The 18498-nt window shown below is 41.1% G+C and overlaps 1 protein-coding gene across 4 annotated transcripts in view; it reads left to right on the forward strand.

Annotated features, from left to right (window-relative positions):
• Positions 1 to 18498, forward strand: part of PCNX2 (pecanex 2) — a 290657-nt gene that overhangs the window by 56518 nt on the left and 215641 nt on the right. For all 4 annotated transcript variants that reach the window (XM_072755955.1, XM_072755958.1, XM_072755956.1 and 1 more), the window contains exon 9: positions 9938 to 10073. In XM_072755955.1, the coding sequence (XP_072612056.1) occupies positions 9938 to 10073 (136 nt within the window). The remainder of the gene's footprint in view (positions 1 to 9937; positions 10074 to 18498) is intronic.

Below are 18498 nucleotides of genomic sequence, written 5' to 3' on the forward strand. Positions count from 1 at the left end.
AGAGGGGACTTTGTTATGGGGTGTTGTGGCAATTCAATGGCTCATTTGGGCATAGGAGATGTATAGTGCTTCCTGTTTAATGCATGAGAACAAAACTCAAGTCACTTCACTTACCAAAATTATAGCATTGAAGCAGTTCCCTTGGTAGTTCTGGGAAAACAGTTAAGGGACTGCCATCTGTTTAACTCATGCTCAGGAAAAATGGCTCAGTGCTGTACAGAGTCAGAGGTGTTCTTCTGGATCTAAACTGTTGTCTGACGCACTTATGATGAATATTCCAACAGTCTCAGAGTCCTCCCCGGATTTAGGGACAATGAAAGCTATGCCACTCATCATGGGAGGCTGATTTATTTGGATTCATAATAAGCCTTGGGTTTTGTGGAAGTTCATGATGTAATGATGATTTGGGTATCTTTGAACTGGTTGTATGAAGGAAAAACTACTGTAGATAGGATAAAAACAAGCAGGCTGGTTCAACTGAAACATTTTAATCCCTGCATTATCATACCACTATGTGAGGGGTGTGCATGGGGAGAGCTTCCTCTCTATCTCTAATGGAAAGAGTGACAACAGAGCAGAAGGCAGCTGATAAAGTGCAAGCCTGCAAGTGAGGGTTTTGCCACTTAGAAGGGTCAGGTAAGGTCCCTCATGCCTTACACCTGTGTCCCAACACACCTCTGGTCTTTCTATGGGAAGCTATATTATGGCGGTTCCTGGCCCCAAAGGAAGTATTTCCCTATAATAACTCTGGTAGTGGCAGCCTCCATTTGTTAAATATGTATTATGTGTGAAGTGCTAAGTCATGAATTATCTAATTTCACCTGCATGACAGAGGGGAGATGGGTGATATTCACTCCATTTCACAGAAAAGGAAGTAAGTCTGTCTAAGAAACATGCTGAATGTCAGTAGCTCATAAGTGGCCTCTGGACACTTGAATCTCCCTCCCTGCTACTCCCCCCCTCCCCAGGGGAGGGGCCTATGACCTCAGAGCTCATTGGCTTCCAGGAAGGTAGTATAGACAGGAGAAGCTGGTCAGTGTCAGATGGTAGGAGTGGTGGCTACTCCAGTCCACTGGAGGGCATTTATCCTGTCTGCAGAGGGCTGCTGCTTCTCCAGAACAGTAAGCCTGGCCACCGGATTTTCCAGTATTTTCTGCAAGGATCCAAAATCTACATTTATTTGTAAAATTCTGTTTTGTTTAATGTTATCAGTTTTAATTTTTTTAAAAATTAAACTGATGATGTGTGTGGTTGGCTGTGGCCTGTGGACCACTGGTTGTCCACTCCTACTCTGAAGCCCAGGCCTTCACCTGTACCCTGTATCCTCCTGTGGAGCAGCCCTTCCTGCAAACACATGCCATATGGAGATGCCCTTATGTGGTCCCCAGTGCACATGGTCCCCACTGTCTGGGCAGGTCTGCGGTGAGCTCGCTCCTCCAGACTGCTGCTTTACCCTGTCCCTCCATCCCTCCTACATTAGTCAACCTTCAGCTCTTCCCTTCTAAGCACCTGCTCTTCTTTGCTTTGAATGCCCTTTTCCATTCAGCTCTACCTTTTGGAGTAATCATCTCTCAAAGCACAAATTACAATCTGTCTCCTTCTACTTCTTTATCTTATCAATCCCTACTGTGAAAATAAAATGACTTTTCCATGTTCCCATCAGAGAAGGGCTTATCACATTTATTTGTTTAGGACTCCCATCTCTCCTAGACTGTTCTTGTCTGGAGAAAAATGTGCCTGTAGAGCCCTCACTTAGCTCTCTGTAGGTAGATGTTTGGTATATATTGAATTGAATCAAATTGAATCCTAGGAAATGACACAGATAGCACAGCTGGAGTTCTGGACAGTGCACAGACCAGCTGGGCCTTTAGGGAGAGCAGTTGAGAAGCTGGATAGGATGAGCGGAATCGGGCCACAGGGGCCATGAAGCCTGGTTGGGAAGTTCACACTTTGTTCCATTTGCAGCATGAGCAATTTGACCTATTTGTAGACAGAAACAATCCAATGAACCTGGGATTATAAAGATAACTTCAGCAAATAACTCCCTCACCTTGCGATGCTTGGAATGAAAGAGCCAGAAGCACTAGCAGTTTGCCTGGTCATTTGAATACAGAATGTTATCTTCTTTTTGTAAGTGGGAAAATGGACCCCCAGACCCCCAAAACTGAAACTAAAAACCCCCAAAACCCCCAAACCTGTAGAATGACTCTGTTTAAACCCACTCTACGTAGAAATCAGAGATTGCAACTGAGATTAGATTTTCCCGCTTTGTATACCACTCAATCCTAAGGAGGAAGGCTTTCTCAGTCCACATGGAAGGAGGCTGTGATGATACCTCAGGATCCATAGTATCCCGTAGCATATGAGTGTCAGCCATAGGCTGATCCAGATTTAGGTTCCTACACTCATATAAACTTTTTGGTTGACATTGAGCAGCTTGTTTAGCCATCTTAGGTATTAGTTTGCTAATCATCGATATCTATAGTACTTAGGACGGTGCCTACTATAAGGAAGGACATTGTTGTTATTACCTGTAACCAGAAGCAGTAGACCAGGGGCTCAAGGTCCCTAATGGCCTTGTAGAGCAAAGCATCCTGACTTGACCTAGGTAGAAGCCTTCCCTCTTGTGCTTTTTTGAGTTACTTTATGAGATTTTAAGTGGTTAAGTAGTCTGCATTCTGTCAACCTGTTGTATTCCAATCTTTTGGCCTCTGTTGTAAATTTAGAGCAGGTTGTTTAATATTGTATCCCTAGATTTTCATGCCGTTAAATGTTGAGTTCTCCCACTACAATAAATATAAATTTTGATTTTGAACTTGGAAGGATTCCTGGTTAGGGCTGGTGCTAAGCCATTCAGCCATGCAAGATATTGGAGAGGCAGCTTTTTCTCTGTAAGGCAACTTCAGTGGCTGGGATTGCCTCCAACTAGGCCATTAAACCACTGATTCTTATTATTGGCAAGCAAGCCATTCCTTTTTGCCATTGTTAAGTCCAGTTACCATGTGACAGTTTTATATCCTTGACTCCCAAGCATGAATAGGGAATTGTTTGCAATGTAACTTCCATGTCTCTTTGGGGATTCCTGGAGGAAACCAGGACAGGAAACAAATCTCCCTCTTTGCTGTCACTGTCATTGTGGGAACCCGTGCATTTCTTATTCACTGCCAAAGAAATATAAGCAACATTTTCCAGTTGCACATAACTGTCCATAAAGCAGGTACCTTTGGTAACACTCTCTAACATAGTTCTGTTTCCCCTAGAACAGCATTTGTAATTGCTATTTAAAAAAACTTTTAGAGGATAAATTCACTACCCAGTACCTAGGCCTGACTCAGGGGCTCAGAGCCTAAAATGAGCTACTCTATCTAGAAATGTGTAGTCACTAGTTTGCCCAGAAAATCAAAGTTGGCATAGGCTATCTGCTTGGGAAGTTGAAGTGCATCTTGTGTCTAAAAGCTTCATTACAGACTGGACTTTTGTTTCTTTCCTCTGTAGGTCTTACAATTAAAGCTTAATAGCTTTTTTCCTTCGTTCAGCAAAGATTTATGGTTCTTTTGTCTATAAATTCTTCCAAGTAACATCACAGAGCTTTCTTCTGAGAAAGCTATATCACCACACTTCAGTACTAATCTGGCTTTTCCAGTGTCATAAACAATCTAATGAAAATGCATACAAAAGGCATCTTGTTTGCTCTCCAGTGAAATCTGATGGAAAGACAAGGTATTTACATTCATTTTGAGCATCTGTTATTCAAAAAGTAGACATGGTAGCCTACTGAATGGAAGACTGATTCTGGAGAATAGTAGTTTAGATTTTATTTATTTCAGAGAGAGCACATGTGTGCAGAAGCAGGGGGGAGGAGCAGAGGGAGAAGAAGAAGGACAAACCAAATCCTTGAGGAGTGCTGGGCTCCATCCCATGACCCTAAAATCATGACCTGAGCCTAAGCCAATTGTCTGATGCTTAACCGACTGAGCCAACCTGGAGCATACTAGTTTATAGGATTTTTATTGGAGGATTTTTATACTTAAACTAGTTTTTAATTGAAAAAGTAGAGTAGGTTGGGTAATAGTGTACTGATTTATCTGGATTCACTTATTTTTGGCTTTTATTTGCTTATGAATCATTGTAGTATATATCAAGGCGGATATTGTTCTGGTTATAAACAACATTTATTTTTGGACACTGCTGAGTCTCTAAACCCATTGAGTACTATGCTCTAAAGGGGAATTGAAGCCTTGCACTTACCCTTTGTTGCCTCTTCAGAATTCTTACTCTTTTGTTGATATTACTAGCCTTTCTTGACCTTTATCTTGTTAAAACTTCTCTTACTCTTTGAGATCAACTCTCAGGAAAGCCATTGCAAGCCACAGTGATATGTACCTGGTCTCCAAAAAAGTCAAGTAACAGAAAGTTGCAAAAAATAATTATCTTTTTTAGAGCTCTTATTTCCCCCCATTAGTCAAAAGAAATAGTGGTCCCTTGTTTGGACTAGTGGAGCTAGAGTATAGGGTATTGAAGTTAGTCAATTAGGTCTTCAAAATGTGGAGAAAAATGTATGTTCTCCCAATATTGGATACACTCAGTTCTGTGTCCCATTCAAGTTTAATGAAAATGTGAAGTCTGGTTATAAATATTTCAGAGTCTGCATATAGCTACGTTAATATGTTAACTTGAAAAGGAGAGTTATATGTGTACTACTTTAAATTAAAAAACTTTTGGGGGGATCTGAGCGCTTTTGATCACACAGAAATAGAAGTAGTCTGAAAGGAGCATAGGAGCATCCAGAGGTTTGCCTCTGAAGAGTTTCTGCTATTCCAAATTTCTATGCCCTTTGTCTTTTGTTTTTTAGTTATTACTCTTCTGATCCTTCCACTCTGGTCCTTATTTCATTTTCTTGGACTCATGAGAGAGAGATGAAGTTTTCTTTTCTTTTCTTTTTAAAGATTTTATTTATTTATTCATGATAGTCACACACACACACAGAGAGAGAGAGAGAGAGAGAGAGGCAGAGACACAGGCAGAGGGAGAAGCAGGCTCCATGCAGGGAGCCCGATGTGGGATTCGATCCCGGGTCTCTAGGATCACGCCCTGGGCCAAAGGCAGGCGCTAAACCGCTGAGCCACCCAGGGATCCCCAGAGATTAAGTTTTCATCCAGGCACTGAGTCATAAAGATGGAAGATTCATGAATTTGCTTCTAGAAAGACTTCTGTTTGGGACACCTGTGTGGCTCAGCGGTTGAGCATCTGCCTTCGGCTCAGAGCATGATCCCGGGTCCAGGGATGGAGTCCCACATCGGGCTCCCTTGAGGAGCCTGCCTTTCCCTCTGCCTATGTCTCTGCCTCTCTCTCTCTGTGTCTCAAATAAATAAATAAATAAATAAATAAATAAATAAATAAGACCTTTGTTCTGAGGCACCATCTCTGAATTCCTGGGAAGAAGGCGGGCCGCACAGTGTGCTTCTGTTTTGGTGGTCACAGCCCTGACTACCACACGGTGGCAGCAGACCCCATGCTCAAGGCCCTGTCTGCCTCCCTCCTTTTGCTCAACTGCGCAGGTGAATTTTACCCTCCAGTGAAAGGAGAGTTCTTTGCAAACTTTAAGTCTAGAATCCATGTTAAAATTCAATAATAAAGCCTATAGTTTTCAAAACAATGTTACTGTATTTAAATATCCAAATATTGAACACGTTTCTTGCTGTGACTTCTATTTTTAAGCTGTTCTTCTGGGTGGCTTGTTCCTATGTCCCCTGAGTAAGCCTGAAAAACAAGAAGGATCGACAGAAAGAGAAGTCCTCCTTCTCTAGATGGTGGGCCATAGTTTTTGGGATCTGGGAAAGATAAAGAATTTCAGGATTTTTTTCCCTACATTAATGGGAAAATATAGAAGAAGCACATGTATTTTGATTGTTACTTGTAGAAACCTAGATGAATGAAAACTGGGGACTACGGTATGGTGGAATGCTGACACCATCAATCTGAGGCTCAGCTCAGCCGGTAGAAGAGTCACCATTCTGGCCCAGACTAGCTTCTAGCTCCTGGCCCATCTTTATCTCCTTCTAGTGGCTGCTTCTTTGGTAGCTTCTATCATGAGCCACTGTTTCTGCTATTGCTCTGAGCTCAATCTAGTTTAAATCAATTTATTGATGCCATCACCCTGAACCACAGTAGCTTACCAGACATTAACCAGACAGCAGGTAATCAAGACCAGATATGCAAGTATTGTTCAACAGTAGTTCAGAATGTAGTTTTACTACAGGGTTGGAATATTACGTTTTAGAGAGTCACTTTCTCTTAAAACTCAGCTCTTTCACATTATATTTATTAATGTGAAGGGAAATCTCTGGCCTTAAGTTAGTAAAACAGAGACTTTTTATTTTTTATGTATTTGTTTTATTTTTATTTTTTAAAGGTTTATTTGAAAGAGAGAGAGAGAATGAGAGGGAGGGGCAGAAGGAAAGGGAAAGAATCTCCAGCAGACTCCAGGCTGAGTGTGGAGCCCCCCCGGGGGCTTGACCCTATGACCCCAAGAACACAACCTGAGCCAAAACTGAGAGTCAGACACCCAACTTCCTGCACCATGCAGGTGCTACAGAAACTTTCTAGGTCATTGTGAAGCCCACAAGGCACGGCTGAAAAACAAGCAGCAGGTAGTCTGGGAAGACCTGTAAATAGAAGACGGACAGGCATTCTTTAAGAGTTGGTAGGAAGACTCCTGCCCACTGCGTGATTTTTTTGTGACATCGTCACCTCTTTGGTTCTTGAGTGGGCAAGCTGGTGCAGGCGGATTACAACCAGGACACCAGGACTCCAGAGAACAGCATCTAAGTGAGGGGAGAAATCTCTTCCAGGTGAGCAGTTCTGCCTAACATTTAATCATCCTCTGCCGGCCAGAGAGGAAGCCCATCTATAAATGCCAGGGCAAGCTTTCTGATGAGGATGTACCAATCGTAAACCTAGGACAAAGCTAGTAACATCATCATGCTCTGCTTAGAATACTCAACTTTCATAAAAAAGGTTAATGAAGAGGGAACTTAATAAACTGTTTGGATCTCTTTTTATAAAATAGGGTTAGGTGCGAGTAGAGGGCAAGACACTCTCTCCCCATTCATGTTAATAGAGACAATTAAGAATTAATGTTATGTGTATGAAAAGCATAGGGATCATGTTGCTATTTAATATGGAAATAAAGTCAGGTTCTAAATCAACAGAAGGAAAAGAAACAGTAAGGTGTGGCTATTAAGTGTCTACTATATGGGAGATACCATTTGATGGTTTAATACTAGTCTGATTTAATTCTCACAACCTCTACACAGGAGGTATCTTCCCTGTTTTACAGGTGAGAGTTGAGGTAGGACAACAAATGCTTATAGTCACAGATAGTAATCCGCAGAGCAATAATTCAAGCCTTGTTCTGTTTACTTCTAGGACTTATCCAAAAGATTTTAAAAAGAAAACCAAACCCTAGATTTTTACATGGGCTTTTAAAATGGCTTCAATTAAGAAACTAAAGTTATTTATTGTTATTATTACTTTACTATCAGAGACATGCTAAATAACATGCAGATATTAAGCTGAGGTGTGTTAACACTTCTTTTGTATCATATTTCCTGGCAGGAAGTACCAGCAGAGGGAGGCTTGCTCTAACACCTATCTGTTAGACCTTATACAAAAGCCAGGTCTTAGTTTATTTCAGCTGGCAATAGAGGGTGCTATTCGCTTTCTGGGATTTCGCACAGAAGCACACATTTCTATCCCATTCCTGCCTATTTATAGTCATCATTTACATTATCGATGGCAATATCACATTAATCTTTTGGTTTTAGTGAAGTTCTGGCACTTGCTAGAATTTAGATTCTCCTGAATTTGTACAAGCAAGGCACTTACGACCCTATTTTATTTCGCTACTGAACAAAAGAATTTTAGTATGCAGTGGTTTCTATACAAAGCAAAAAAATTTGAATGAGCATTGCCTTTATAAATTTAACAGTTTTTTTCCTCTGTTAACAAAAGATGTTGCACTACTACCACAGGCAAAGCATTGTTTGTGAACAATCATCCAAATAATGGAAGGATGGGACTTTTAAGTTTGCAAACTCCATGCACTTCTTGATTTGCTTCTTAAATCCTGACTTTACCATATGATATTTCTTGAGTGGTTCTTTACAGAGACATAAGTGTACCATCAAGTAGTCTGAATGAATTCAGACATGAATTATGTCTGAAAAATGTACAGGAATATGTATGCATGCACACACACACGTCTGTGTGTGTGTGTGTGTGTGTGTGTGTGTACAGTGTGTGTACAGTGGAACTCTTTTAAACACTGTTCCAATGAAATAAGTATTTACATGGTGGTGAATACAGTAGTAGAGGGTAAGGAAAAAGAAAGATCCAAAAACCTGTCAGAGACTTTATAATTAAATATGAGGCTAGAAATCAGAAAGGCATTACATTAGTGTAGCATCTGCATTCTTGAGGCAGTTTGGGCTGCAAGTTCTATAAGACCCCAAAATCACAGTGGGTTAGTGGTCAGGAAGTCCAAAAATATAATCAGTGCAAGGTTGGTTAATTCAGACACTCAATGTTGTCATCAGGAAACGAGTTTCTTTTTCTTGTTTTTTTTTTTTTGTTTGTTTGTTTTTTTAGAATTTATTTATTTATTCATGAGAGCTACAGAGAGAAAGAGACAGAGGCAGAGGGAGAAGCAGGCTCCATGCTGGGAGCCAGATGTGAGACTCAATCCAGGGACTTCAGGATCACACCCTGGGCTGAAGGCAGGCGTTCAACCGCTGAGCCACCCAAACATCCCAGGAAATGAGTTTCTTTTCTTCTCTCAGCTGTGCTCTCCTCAGCCTTGTTTCTCATGGTGACAATGTGGCTGCCCCAGCTCTGATGTTTTTTACTCACACAGCATCTAAAGGCCAGGAGTAAGACAGTGTCTTACTTTTGTTACTTTTTAAGAAACAGAAAAACTTGTACATGAGCTCCCTAATGTCCTCAGCCGTCTCTCCTTTGCTCCACAGTGGCCTCTTAGGATATGTTCTCCTTTCCCAAAGCCAGGCACTGGCACAGGGTCTATAGGATTAGAGTGATGGTATAAAATGACTAGGATTGACCCCCGGGACTAGGGAGGCTCCTCGTCTCTTCTAAAGCCATAGTTCTGGATGACTGAATAAAATGACTGTAGGATAGGTAGTCGGTATTGCCCCCTCAAGGTTGTTGGCACCCTGCTAGAAAAGCAGATGGAGAAATGTGTCCTAGTTTTTGCTTTCTGAGCCAAAGGAAAGATGCCAGGCTTGAGATTTCTGGAAGAGTTTTATTAATTTACGTCCTGTCAACCTATGCGTGATTAAAGACAATAAAACTATATAAATATAGATTACAACTAATTTAATAATGGCCTCTTTTCCAATTACCTAAGGCATTTCTTGCACCTTGTGTGTACTTTCTTGGCTTTGGATGGGGGTGGGGGCGAGGAGGGGATGCGGAGCGAGTTGGGGGATGGGCGGGGGGCAGCAGAGATGGTAGATAGTTTCTTCCAATTGCTGTCTTTGGAATTGTCCAGACCACTATTTATTGTTTTCACAAAATATGAAGCTAGAAACTATTGCTTCCACCTACCCACCCACTAACTATGTGCAAAATTAAGGTCTTCATCTCTAGGACACCAGGCATCTATCTACCTACCCCCATGCACACCAACTCTGGACAGCCTGAGTAACTTGAATGTGAGCAGGATGATTGCCCTTCTGCATGAGGATAGTATTGCAAATTACAAAATTCCATCCCTTAACTGCATACATAAGGTTGTAACAGTCATAAAGACTTAGCCACTACCTGCATCGGGGATCCCTAGTTTCCTTGTGTTCGTGTGTAATGAACAGACAACTTCCATACTTCCATGTAACCAGAGGTTTCTTTTGTCTCTCCCCAGAGAGATACAGATAAGCTCCTCCAGTACCACCACTTCTGAGAGTCAGGATCCTTCTTCTGGAGACCCAGCAGTCAGTGCACTTCAACAGCAGCTGTTACTAATGGTGGCTCGGAGGACCCAATCAGAAACCCCACGGGTACGTTCCAGCATCACTGTGAATGTTCCAGAAGCATGGATCTTGAAACCTGCTTTGTGGTCACATTACCTAACAGAATAAATCAGGTCTTATCCTGAAGTTTACATTCCTAGGTTGTGGATATATCACTGCATGGTAGCCTATGAACGTGGGAAAAAAATGCCATTTGGATAGCAAGTATCCTTCATTGCTACTAACAGGATTGCCATTGTCTTATTACTCTTCCAACCACATTAGAAATTCGTGTACATTGATCTTGGTTTCCAGGATGCACAGACCTCACAAGGGCTAACTTGGTTAGGTTGCCTTTTTTTCTCACCAAGGTTGGAAAAGATCTGAATTTTTATTAATTTATGATGGCTTTATATGTTAAACACTCAGATTCTTAAAAAGAATCTCGACTTGAAGAGAGACTTTATTCTTGGAGCAAATGACATTATCATCAAGGGGCTTAAAATATGAAGGCTCCCATTATTTTACTAAGAGATAACTTACTAATGTTCATTCACTTATTCATTACACCTTTATGAGCATGACTGTGGGAGAGGCAGAGCAAAGAATTCAGAGCAAAAGATCACACGGGAGATAAGACTTACCGCCAGATAGGAACCTAGATCTACAGGTTAAAGTGGGGCATTTCAGACAAAGAAGCTGGAGAAGGCTCCTTAGAAGAGAGGACACCTGGGCTAGACTTTGGAGGAAGGTGGCTTCAGTTGGTGTAGGCAGAGGGGTGCTGTCAAGTTAGTGTAAAGTTTCTCCATTGTTGGATTTATCTTCCGTCAGGCAATGTTGTGATTTCTTCTAGACAACCTCACTTACAAAAAAAAAATGCAGTTTTATATTTGTTTTTACAATTTATTAACTACATTTTTCTACAAGATGCCTGATGACACAGTGGGTTGAAGTTGGTCAGATGTGTGAAGAAAAGGTCCTGTCACCTTGTAACTGACTGCACATTGCTCTGGAGTCCTTACTCCTACTGACTGGGTAGAGAGGTCTGAGAAATGCCAAGTGAGCGGAGTCAGCCTTTCCAGGTTTGAAGAAGCTGCTGTGGGAGCAAGCATCCAGCTAATCCAAAAACTCAGTCTTTAGGGCATTTTTTTTTCCTGTCCATGTACCAGTCTCCCTTCCCACTCCTCCCTTCCAGGACTTCTGTAGTCTAGAAGGAATTTCCTAGTAGCAAGGAGGCAGGTGGAAGTGGAAGGCCCCTCTGGCCATGGCTCAGATGCCTGGCCCCATCCTGGTCATGGGGTGTGTTGGTGGCACCTACAGGGAAATAGCTGCCCTGCCCAGTTAGGGTGTACTACTGGGGTCTCCCGACTGGCTCTGAGGATCTCAGATTCTATGGCTTCCTCCTTCCCAACACTCTCTTTGGTTTCCTGGTCTTTCCTGTACCTTCATGTGCTCCAGTGGGACTGAACCTCAGCTCACTGTGCCCTGTACCCAGCCCTACCTCAGCCACCAGTACTAGCTCTCACCCCAAGATGAAGTATGTGGGTTGATGGGGGCCTGGGAAATGCGGGTTTTCTCTGAGAAACTTCCCTGTCACAGGTCTGGGGAAGTTCCAGCTCCCTGCAGCCCTTCCCCGCCTGTCAGTATGGAAAGGAAAGTCACAGAAAAATATCTACATAGTTTGGGAAGATGTGAATATCATTGATTCCATGATTGGTGGAGCCACAGGGAACCTAGGAACTTTGGATTTATCAGAGACACAAACCCACAGGCTTGATATCTAAAAAACAGCCCAGGTAGAGCAGAAACTTGGAAGTAACTAAATATTGCATGAAAAATTGTTTATATTCTTCATATTTAAAGTTCTCTAAGTGGCATATATGACTGTATAAAAAACAATTCATATTTAGCGTTGTTAATTATTTAATCAAATTCACTGACAAACTTCAGTCTTTTTAACTTTCAAAATTTTAAGTAAAGTTTAAAAACTTTAAAGCTTTGCTCCATGTAGGTGTGGAAATGGGAGAATGAAGATTGCTGTGCAGGCTCATATTTAGACACTGAAGAAATATTTACAAAGGTCTCATACCAGAAACAATTCTTTACTTCTACTGCTTGGCTTTCCAGATTTAATTGATATCAGCAATTAGGTTTTGGCCACCAAATACAAATGAAGTTCGTTTCCTGCTCATTACCCCAAATGTATTTAGTGAAGGGTTATGCGCCATCAGGTGTACAGTGGCAAAAAGACTCAGCTCCTGTCTGCAAGCAGTTTAACTGCTGGCCAACTAATTCAGCTGTATGTGATGTAGGTTATGGTCTGGATGGGGTCAGGCGCTGTGGGACACAGGAAGCCCGAGGTTGGGACGCAGGAGGTCAGGGAGGCTTCCTTGGCAAGGTGACAGCTCAACTGAGATGTGGAGGATGAGCTGATGCAAGGCAGGTAAACTGCCTGGATGAGGCCCGGTGATGAGTCAGGAAAGCAGGTATGCTCATAGTCCTGGAGTGTGGAGGCATTGCCATGGTGGCATGAACAGTGGTTCTTAGACAAGTCCAACAAAAAGTAGCAGGAAATAGGGCTCTGAAGACAAGACTGTTTCGTGACTCTCCTTTTTCTCCATCCTCCCTCTTCTGTCCTTCATGGCTGCATGAATGCCTCGAGTGGACTGAAGCATTCAGTCTGCCACCCACCATGTGCAAACTCCTCTTTCATTGCAACAAGGGACCATATCCTACAGGCTCCAGTGGTGACCAGGAGGTGGGCCCACACCAGAGAAAAGACCTTGAAATTCTCTCCTGGCACAAATGAATGAAGTAGTCCTGCAGAAGGAGTTCTCAGTGGGGCTGGTCAGCTTGCTTTTATAGAAGGCAGATAGTGGAAGAGGTTCTGCATTATCACCATGGCTGCAGAGCTTAGTGCCCGAGCACAACGAGGACAGAGCTGGGGGCACACGTGGTGTTGGTGGAATCTGCCCTCTGCCCTCCAGATTAGTACTGAGGGGCATTGAGCATTAGCGGTCACAGCATCCCACGCATCCGTGTCATAAACTGAGACTTCTCTGTGCCTCAGTTTATCCATTATGTACCTCTAAGGTCATCAGGTATAGCCTATCAATGCATAATCATGACCTTAAAATTTTACATTACCACTATGTTATATAAGTATTTGAAAAAAATAATAAAAATAAATATTTGAGTAATAACCTTAAAACAACTTTATCACACTACTGGTTGAGAGGCAGGCCCACCCAGTCCACTGAAAGTGTTGGATCCTTGGGAGTCTAGCATTTTCTGCTTCTGTTTACCTTCACCTGGATCTGGCTTCAAACCTATTCACCCTGCCCCACATTAAAAATTAGATAGGATTGTATGTGAAAGTACTCTGTAACTGAGGCTTTATATAAGTCTACAGGAGTGGCATTATCATCATTATCATCACCAGTGGTGGCATGGAAGCTGGTGGTTCATTGGTCCTAAACCAATCAGTGAGTATTGCAAAGATGTGCACAGCACTGGGTCTGGCTGACGGTCACTCTAGGTTAACGTAAAGGTAGCATTTCCATCACAATTTACTATCATTATAGGATTAATGCAAATGGAAGCTTTCACCTTTACCCTATATATCATTTGTATTTTTTTCCCCATTATGATGTGTTCATAAATCGCTATTTTTAAATTTAAAACATTTTTAAAAGGTAAAAACATATTCCTGGACCTCTGATTTGCATGAAGTGCTGTATATAATGTTTTATAAACAATTCTGTATATAAAATATTGACATTTACTAGCAGATGAAACAGATGAGCTATCAATTATGATACCTTAACATAATAACTGATCATTTTATGTATTTATTTATTGGAAAGTGCATTTTGACTTAAAAAATGAATATTTGCATACTTTTCATTTATCATGTTCAGAGCTTTTTTTAAATGTAAGATTTGTTATGATTTGTTATGATTTTTAGAATTTTGCAAACTCCTTTTTTTTTCTTTTGCAGAATTGTTCAAAACAGGAATTTTGGCTGCTAAATAGAGCCACCGTTATAATAGTATCCCATGTATGCTTTATGTTTTTTATCCTACAAAGTGTTGGTCATATCCAGATTTAACCAGCATTCCATTAGCATGTTGGGAACACTAATTATGTGCAGGGCACACATTAGGTGTCTCATCACATCTCATATTTGGTATCACATTATCTTTATAGAGAATCTTGGAGATTAGGTATTATTTTCCCTTTGATTTACCATCTAAGGAAGCCAGTGCAGAAGGTCCTGGTTTGGGGGGCATTGGCTTGACCCCTCCCAGCCCAGCACTCTTTTCACTTTGTCCTTTCGTCACTACTGGGATATCCATTTCTCCTCACCTCCTCCTTAGGAGCCTCCTGTTTGATGTCTCATGAGCCCATTTCTGACACCAGAGTCCCTTTCAACTCCACCTTCCCACTACTGGGTTTGACAGATCATTGGACGAGCAAGGAAGAGCGCGTGGTGCCTCAGAGACCTAGTGCCTGTACTGTATCCTCTTCACGCCTCTACCTCTCCCTTCAGGAATGTTCAGGACACTTCTGCCCTTCACAGGAGGCCTGCAACTTAAATCCACCCATGTCTCTTGTGATGTTGAGGGTTCTGTAGACCTGGTCACTTATTCCCCTCCATATAACAGGCCCTCCTTTATATTTTAGCTTTTAAATCTGACTTTGAGGATTCTTTTAAATAACATTATTTGATCTTCATTATTGCCCGACCTAATTATTTTTTATCAGTGTCCATTTTCAGATGGTTTCCTTTCTAAATTTGTGTCCTTAATTTGTGTCATCATAATTGGACTCTACGTATTATGTCTTGAAGCGTTTTGCTGTACAGGTGGCTTTTGCCTGACAAGTGAGCACTGTCTGAGCTGTGGATTCTCCTGGTTCCCCTAAGTGAGACTGCAGAAAGAAATGAGGCTTCAGCATCCCACAGTCCTTTTCCTAGAGTAGGACCTCAGGGAGAAGTGAACTGACCTCTCAGAGACTCAGTTTCTCACATTTTAAATGGGGATAATAGAACCTTCGCAGAGGAGTTCTTGTAAGGTTTTGAGGATTAGAGATGTATATGGCAAAACTATGCCACATAATCAATGGCAATGACTAACATCATCAATTTTTTTTTTGAAGAGAGAGAGATTGTGTGAGTAGGGGTGTGGAGGGGAAGAGGGAGAGAGAGAGAATCTTTAAACAGGCTCCATGTGCAGTGAAGGGCCCAACACGGGGCTCGACTCCTAACCCTGAGATCATGACCTGAGCTAAAATCAAGAGTTGGATGTTTAACCAACTGAGCCACCCAGGCACCCCCAAATTGTTCTTAGTTATTTTGAACTCTTGAAGGTACCATTATTTTGAATGGTAGAACTTTTCAGGTAGCTTGGGGGGGAGGGATGGATCTTTATATTCTTAAATATTTTAATATTGCCTTTAGTATTACCAAAAAATATTTCTGAAATGTACTCTCTCTCTCTCTCTCTCTCTCTCTCTCTCTATATATATATATATATATATATATATACACACACACATAGATATAGATATAAATATATATGTATATTTGCCTATCTTCTTAAGCCAAATATGCTAATCATCATTTAAGTTGTTACTGATAATTCAGATTCATGAAGAGCGCCTTGAATATTATGCTGTAAATATAGATCCATCTGGGGAGTGTGAGCAATGCATTTATCTTGTTTCTGCAAAAGGACTTGTGTTCAACTTACACCCTGCCACCCTATTTTTGCTAATCTCTTTTTTTAAATAGTAGAATAAAATTTGTGAGCCTGGCCTACTGGGTAATGTGACATGGTAATTCTTCGGTAAGGCTTAATTAATGAATCAGAGACAGAAATAGTGTTTTGGCCAGAGACTCAGTCTCCATTGTGAGACCTATCCCATCCAGCCCTATCATTGCTGATTCTTTCCAGGAGCTCTGCCTGAGACCCTTATTCACTACTTTCTCCAGCCTTATCTGTCGTACACACTCCTAAGGCTCACTTCTGTCTCTTTTTCTACATATATAGGCATTGATATGTCTATACTTGTGTATGTGTGTCATGATGTACACTCATGGTTGGTTTGCTTGTCTACACCCTGGGAGTTGTCAAGCCCCTTTAAGCTAAAAACTCTTATTATTCTTTGAATTCTCAGCATATAGTACTTACAGCATCTGGCTTAGATAATCTGTACAATAAATATTTATTGGATGAGAGAATAAATGAATGATTGAACTGGTGAGAAAAATTGAATTTGAAATTTGTACCAGAAAACAGGCTATGAATAATTGCTATAACCCACTGAAACATTTAGCTCTGAGGTTCCTTGGTGTCAAAGGCAAAAAAATGAAGTTCCATGAACCTTATTTTCATATAAAGGAAGTTAAGTTATGGGCTGATTTGTACCTCAGAATTTGGCTGTATTTGGAGAGAGGATCTTTAAGGAGGTAATTAAGTTAAAAAGAGGACATTAGGGTTAGACCTAATCCAATATGGCTGGTATCCTTCTAAGAAGAGGGGATCAGGTTGCAGACACACACAAGGGAAAGACCATGGGAGGATGCAGAGAAGATGGTCGTTGACAAGCAGAGGAGAAAGGCCCCAGCAGAAGCCAATCCTTGATCAGACTTCCAGCCCTTAGTATATTTCTGTTGTTTTAGCCACCCACTCTGTGGTACTTTGTTGTGGAAGTCCAGGAAAACTGATACAGAAGTCAATCATTTTTTTCTTTGCATTAAATTCTGAGATTTTTTTTAAACTAGGATTTTTATTTAAGGAGCAATAAATAGCACAGTTTACCAGAATTTTTAATAACTTTTGCCAGTGATGTAGATGTCATCTACATGTGATTTTGTTTTTATACTGACTTTCCCTAACAGCAAAGTGTAGACTATTAAACCTCAACTGAGGGACCTTATTTTTCATATAATTCAGAAGAATACTGTCATCTTTGCTGCTGCTTACCCTTGACCTCTTTATGCATCCTCATGAATTCCCACATCACAAATTAGTAAACTGTGGTAGCCCTGTATGCATCTTTTTTACTGGCCTATCCATGGAACATAAAGGAAAAAAGATCCCTTTAGTGGGGGGAGGTTTACTATAGACCACAAATTCTTTGTCATTAACGGAAGATGCTCTTCTTGCTGACACAACACCATTTCCACTATGTTCTCTTTCACGTCAGAATAGAATCCTGGACACAAGCAGCACTTCCAATTTCAACTTCCCTGTAATAATACAGCCAATCCATCCTGTATATGGCCATCCTGTATGCTGCCTTCATGATGGATCAACTGTCCCTTGAAATGCCTTTTGCATTAATATTTTATAATCTGAATAATAACTTCAGGTTCCATAGCTGAGTCAGTGGATTAGCATCTGGGAACAAAGAGGTGGTAAAATGTGCTTCCTTGGAGAGCTCTTCCCTGGTCTCCAGTGAAGCAGGTGTGCTGGCCTTATGCAAGTCAGGCATTTTGACACCAGTGACTTTCACTGAATTAAGAAAAAAACCCTGCCTGAGTATAACCTTCTGCTTTATAAGTCAAAGAGAAATGTGTGCGACCTTTAAAAGACAGCACCACCTCCATGGCTGCTCTTCTGTACTGTCCTCATCCTTTTTTTGGTCTTGGCCCTTCTTCCCAGTCTCCTGTGTCTTCTGTGTGCTAGCCTACAGGAAATTAAAGCCTATTTTAAATCCTTTTTGGAAAAATACAGGGCCAAAGCAAAAAAATAAAAGTACAGATTAGAATGATCTAGCACTTCCACTTCTGGGTATATAATCTAAAGCTGGAACTCAAACAAATACCTATATGCCCATGTTCATAACACCATTATTTGCAATAGCCAAGGGCTGGAAGCAACCCAAGTATCCATAGACAGATGAATGAATAAACAAATGTAGTACATCCTTATGATGGAATATTCAGCCCTTAAAAGGAAGGAAGTCTGACACATGCTACAACATGGATGAACCTTAAGGCTATTATGCTAAATGAAATAAGCCAATCACAAAAAGACAAATACTCTGTGATTCCACTTATGTGAGGTACCTAGAGTAGTCAAAAACATAGAGACAGAAAGTAGAAAGGTGTTTAAGAGGGGCTGAGGGCAGAATGGAGAGTTCGTATTTAATGGAGACAGAGTTTCAGTTTGGGAAGATGAAGAAGTTCTAGAGGTCTGTTGTACAACAATATAGATAATAGTACTGAACTTTACTCTTAAAAACGATTAAGATGGTAAATTCTGTGTTTCTTTTTTAACCACAATTGCCAACAAGATTACAGGTTAGAAATAGAAGATCTACAGGGGGCTGGGGCATCTTGGGAAGTCTCAATAGTAGCAAGAAGTAAAAAGCAGTGGCCAACAGCAAAGGAGGTAGAAGAGGGATTTGTCTTTTTTTTTTTTTTAAAGTTCAACTTAATTAATATATAGTCTATTGTTAATTT

This window comes from Vulpes vulpes, chromosome 4, assembly GCF_048418805.1.
Source record: "Vulpes vulpes isolate BD-2025 chromosome 4, VulVul3, whole genome shotgun sequence".
NCBI lineage: Eukaryota > Metazoa > Chordata > Mammalia > Carnivora > Canidae > Vulpes > Vulpes vulpes.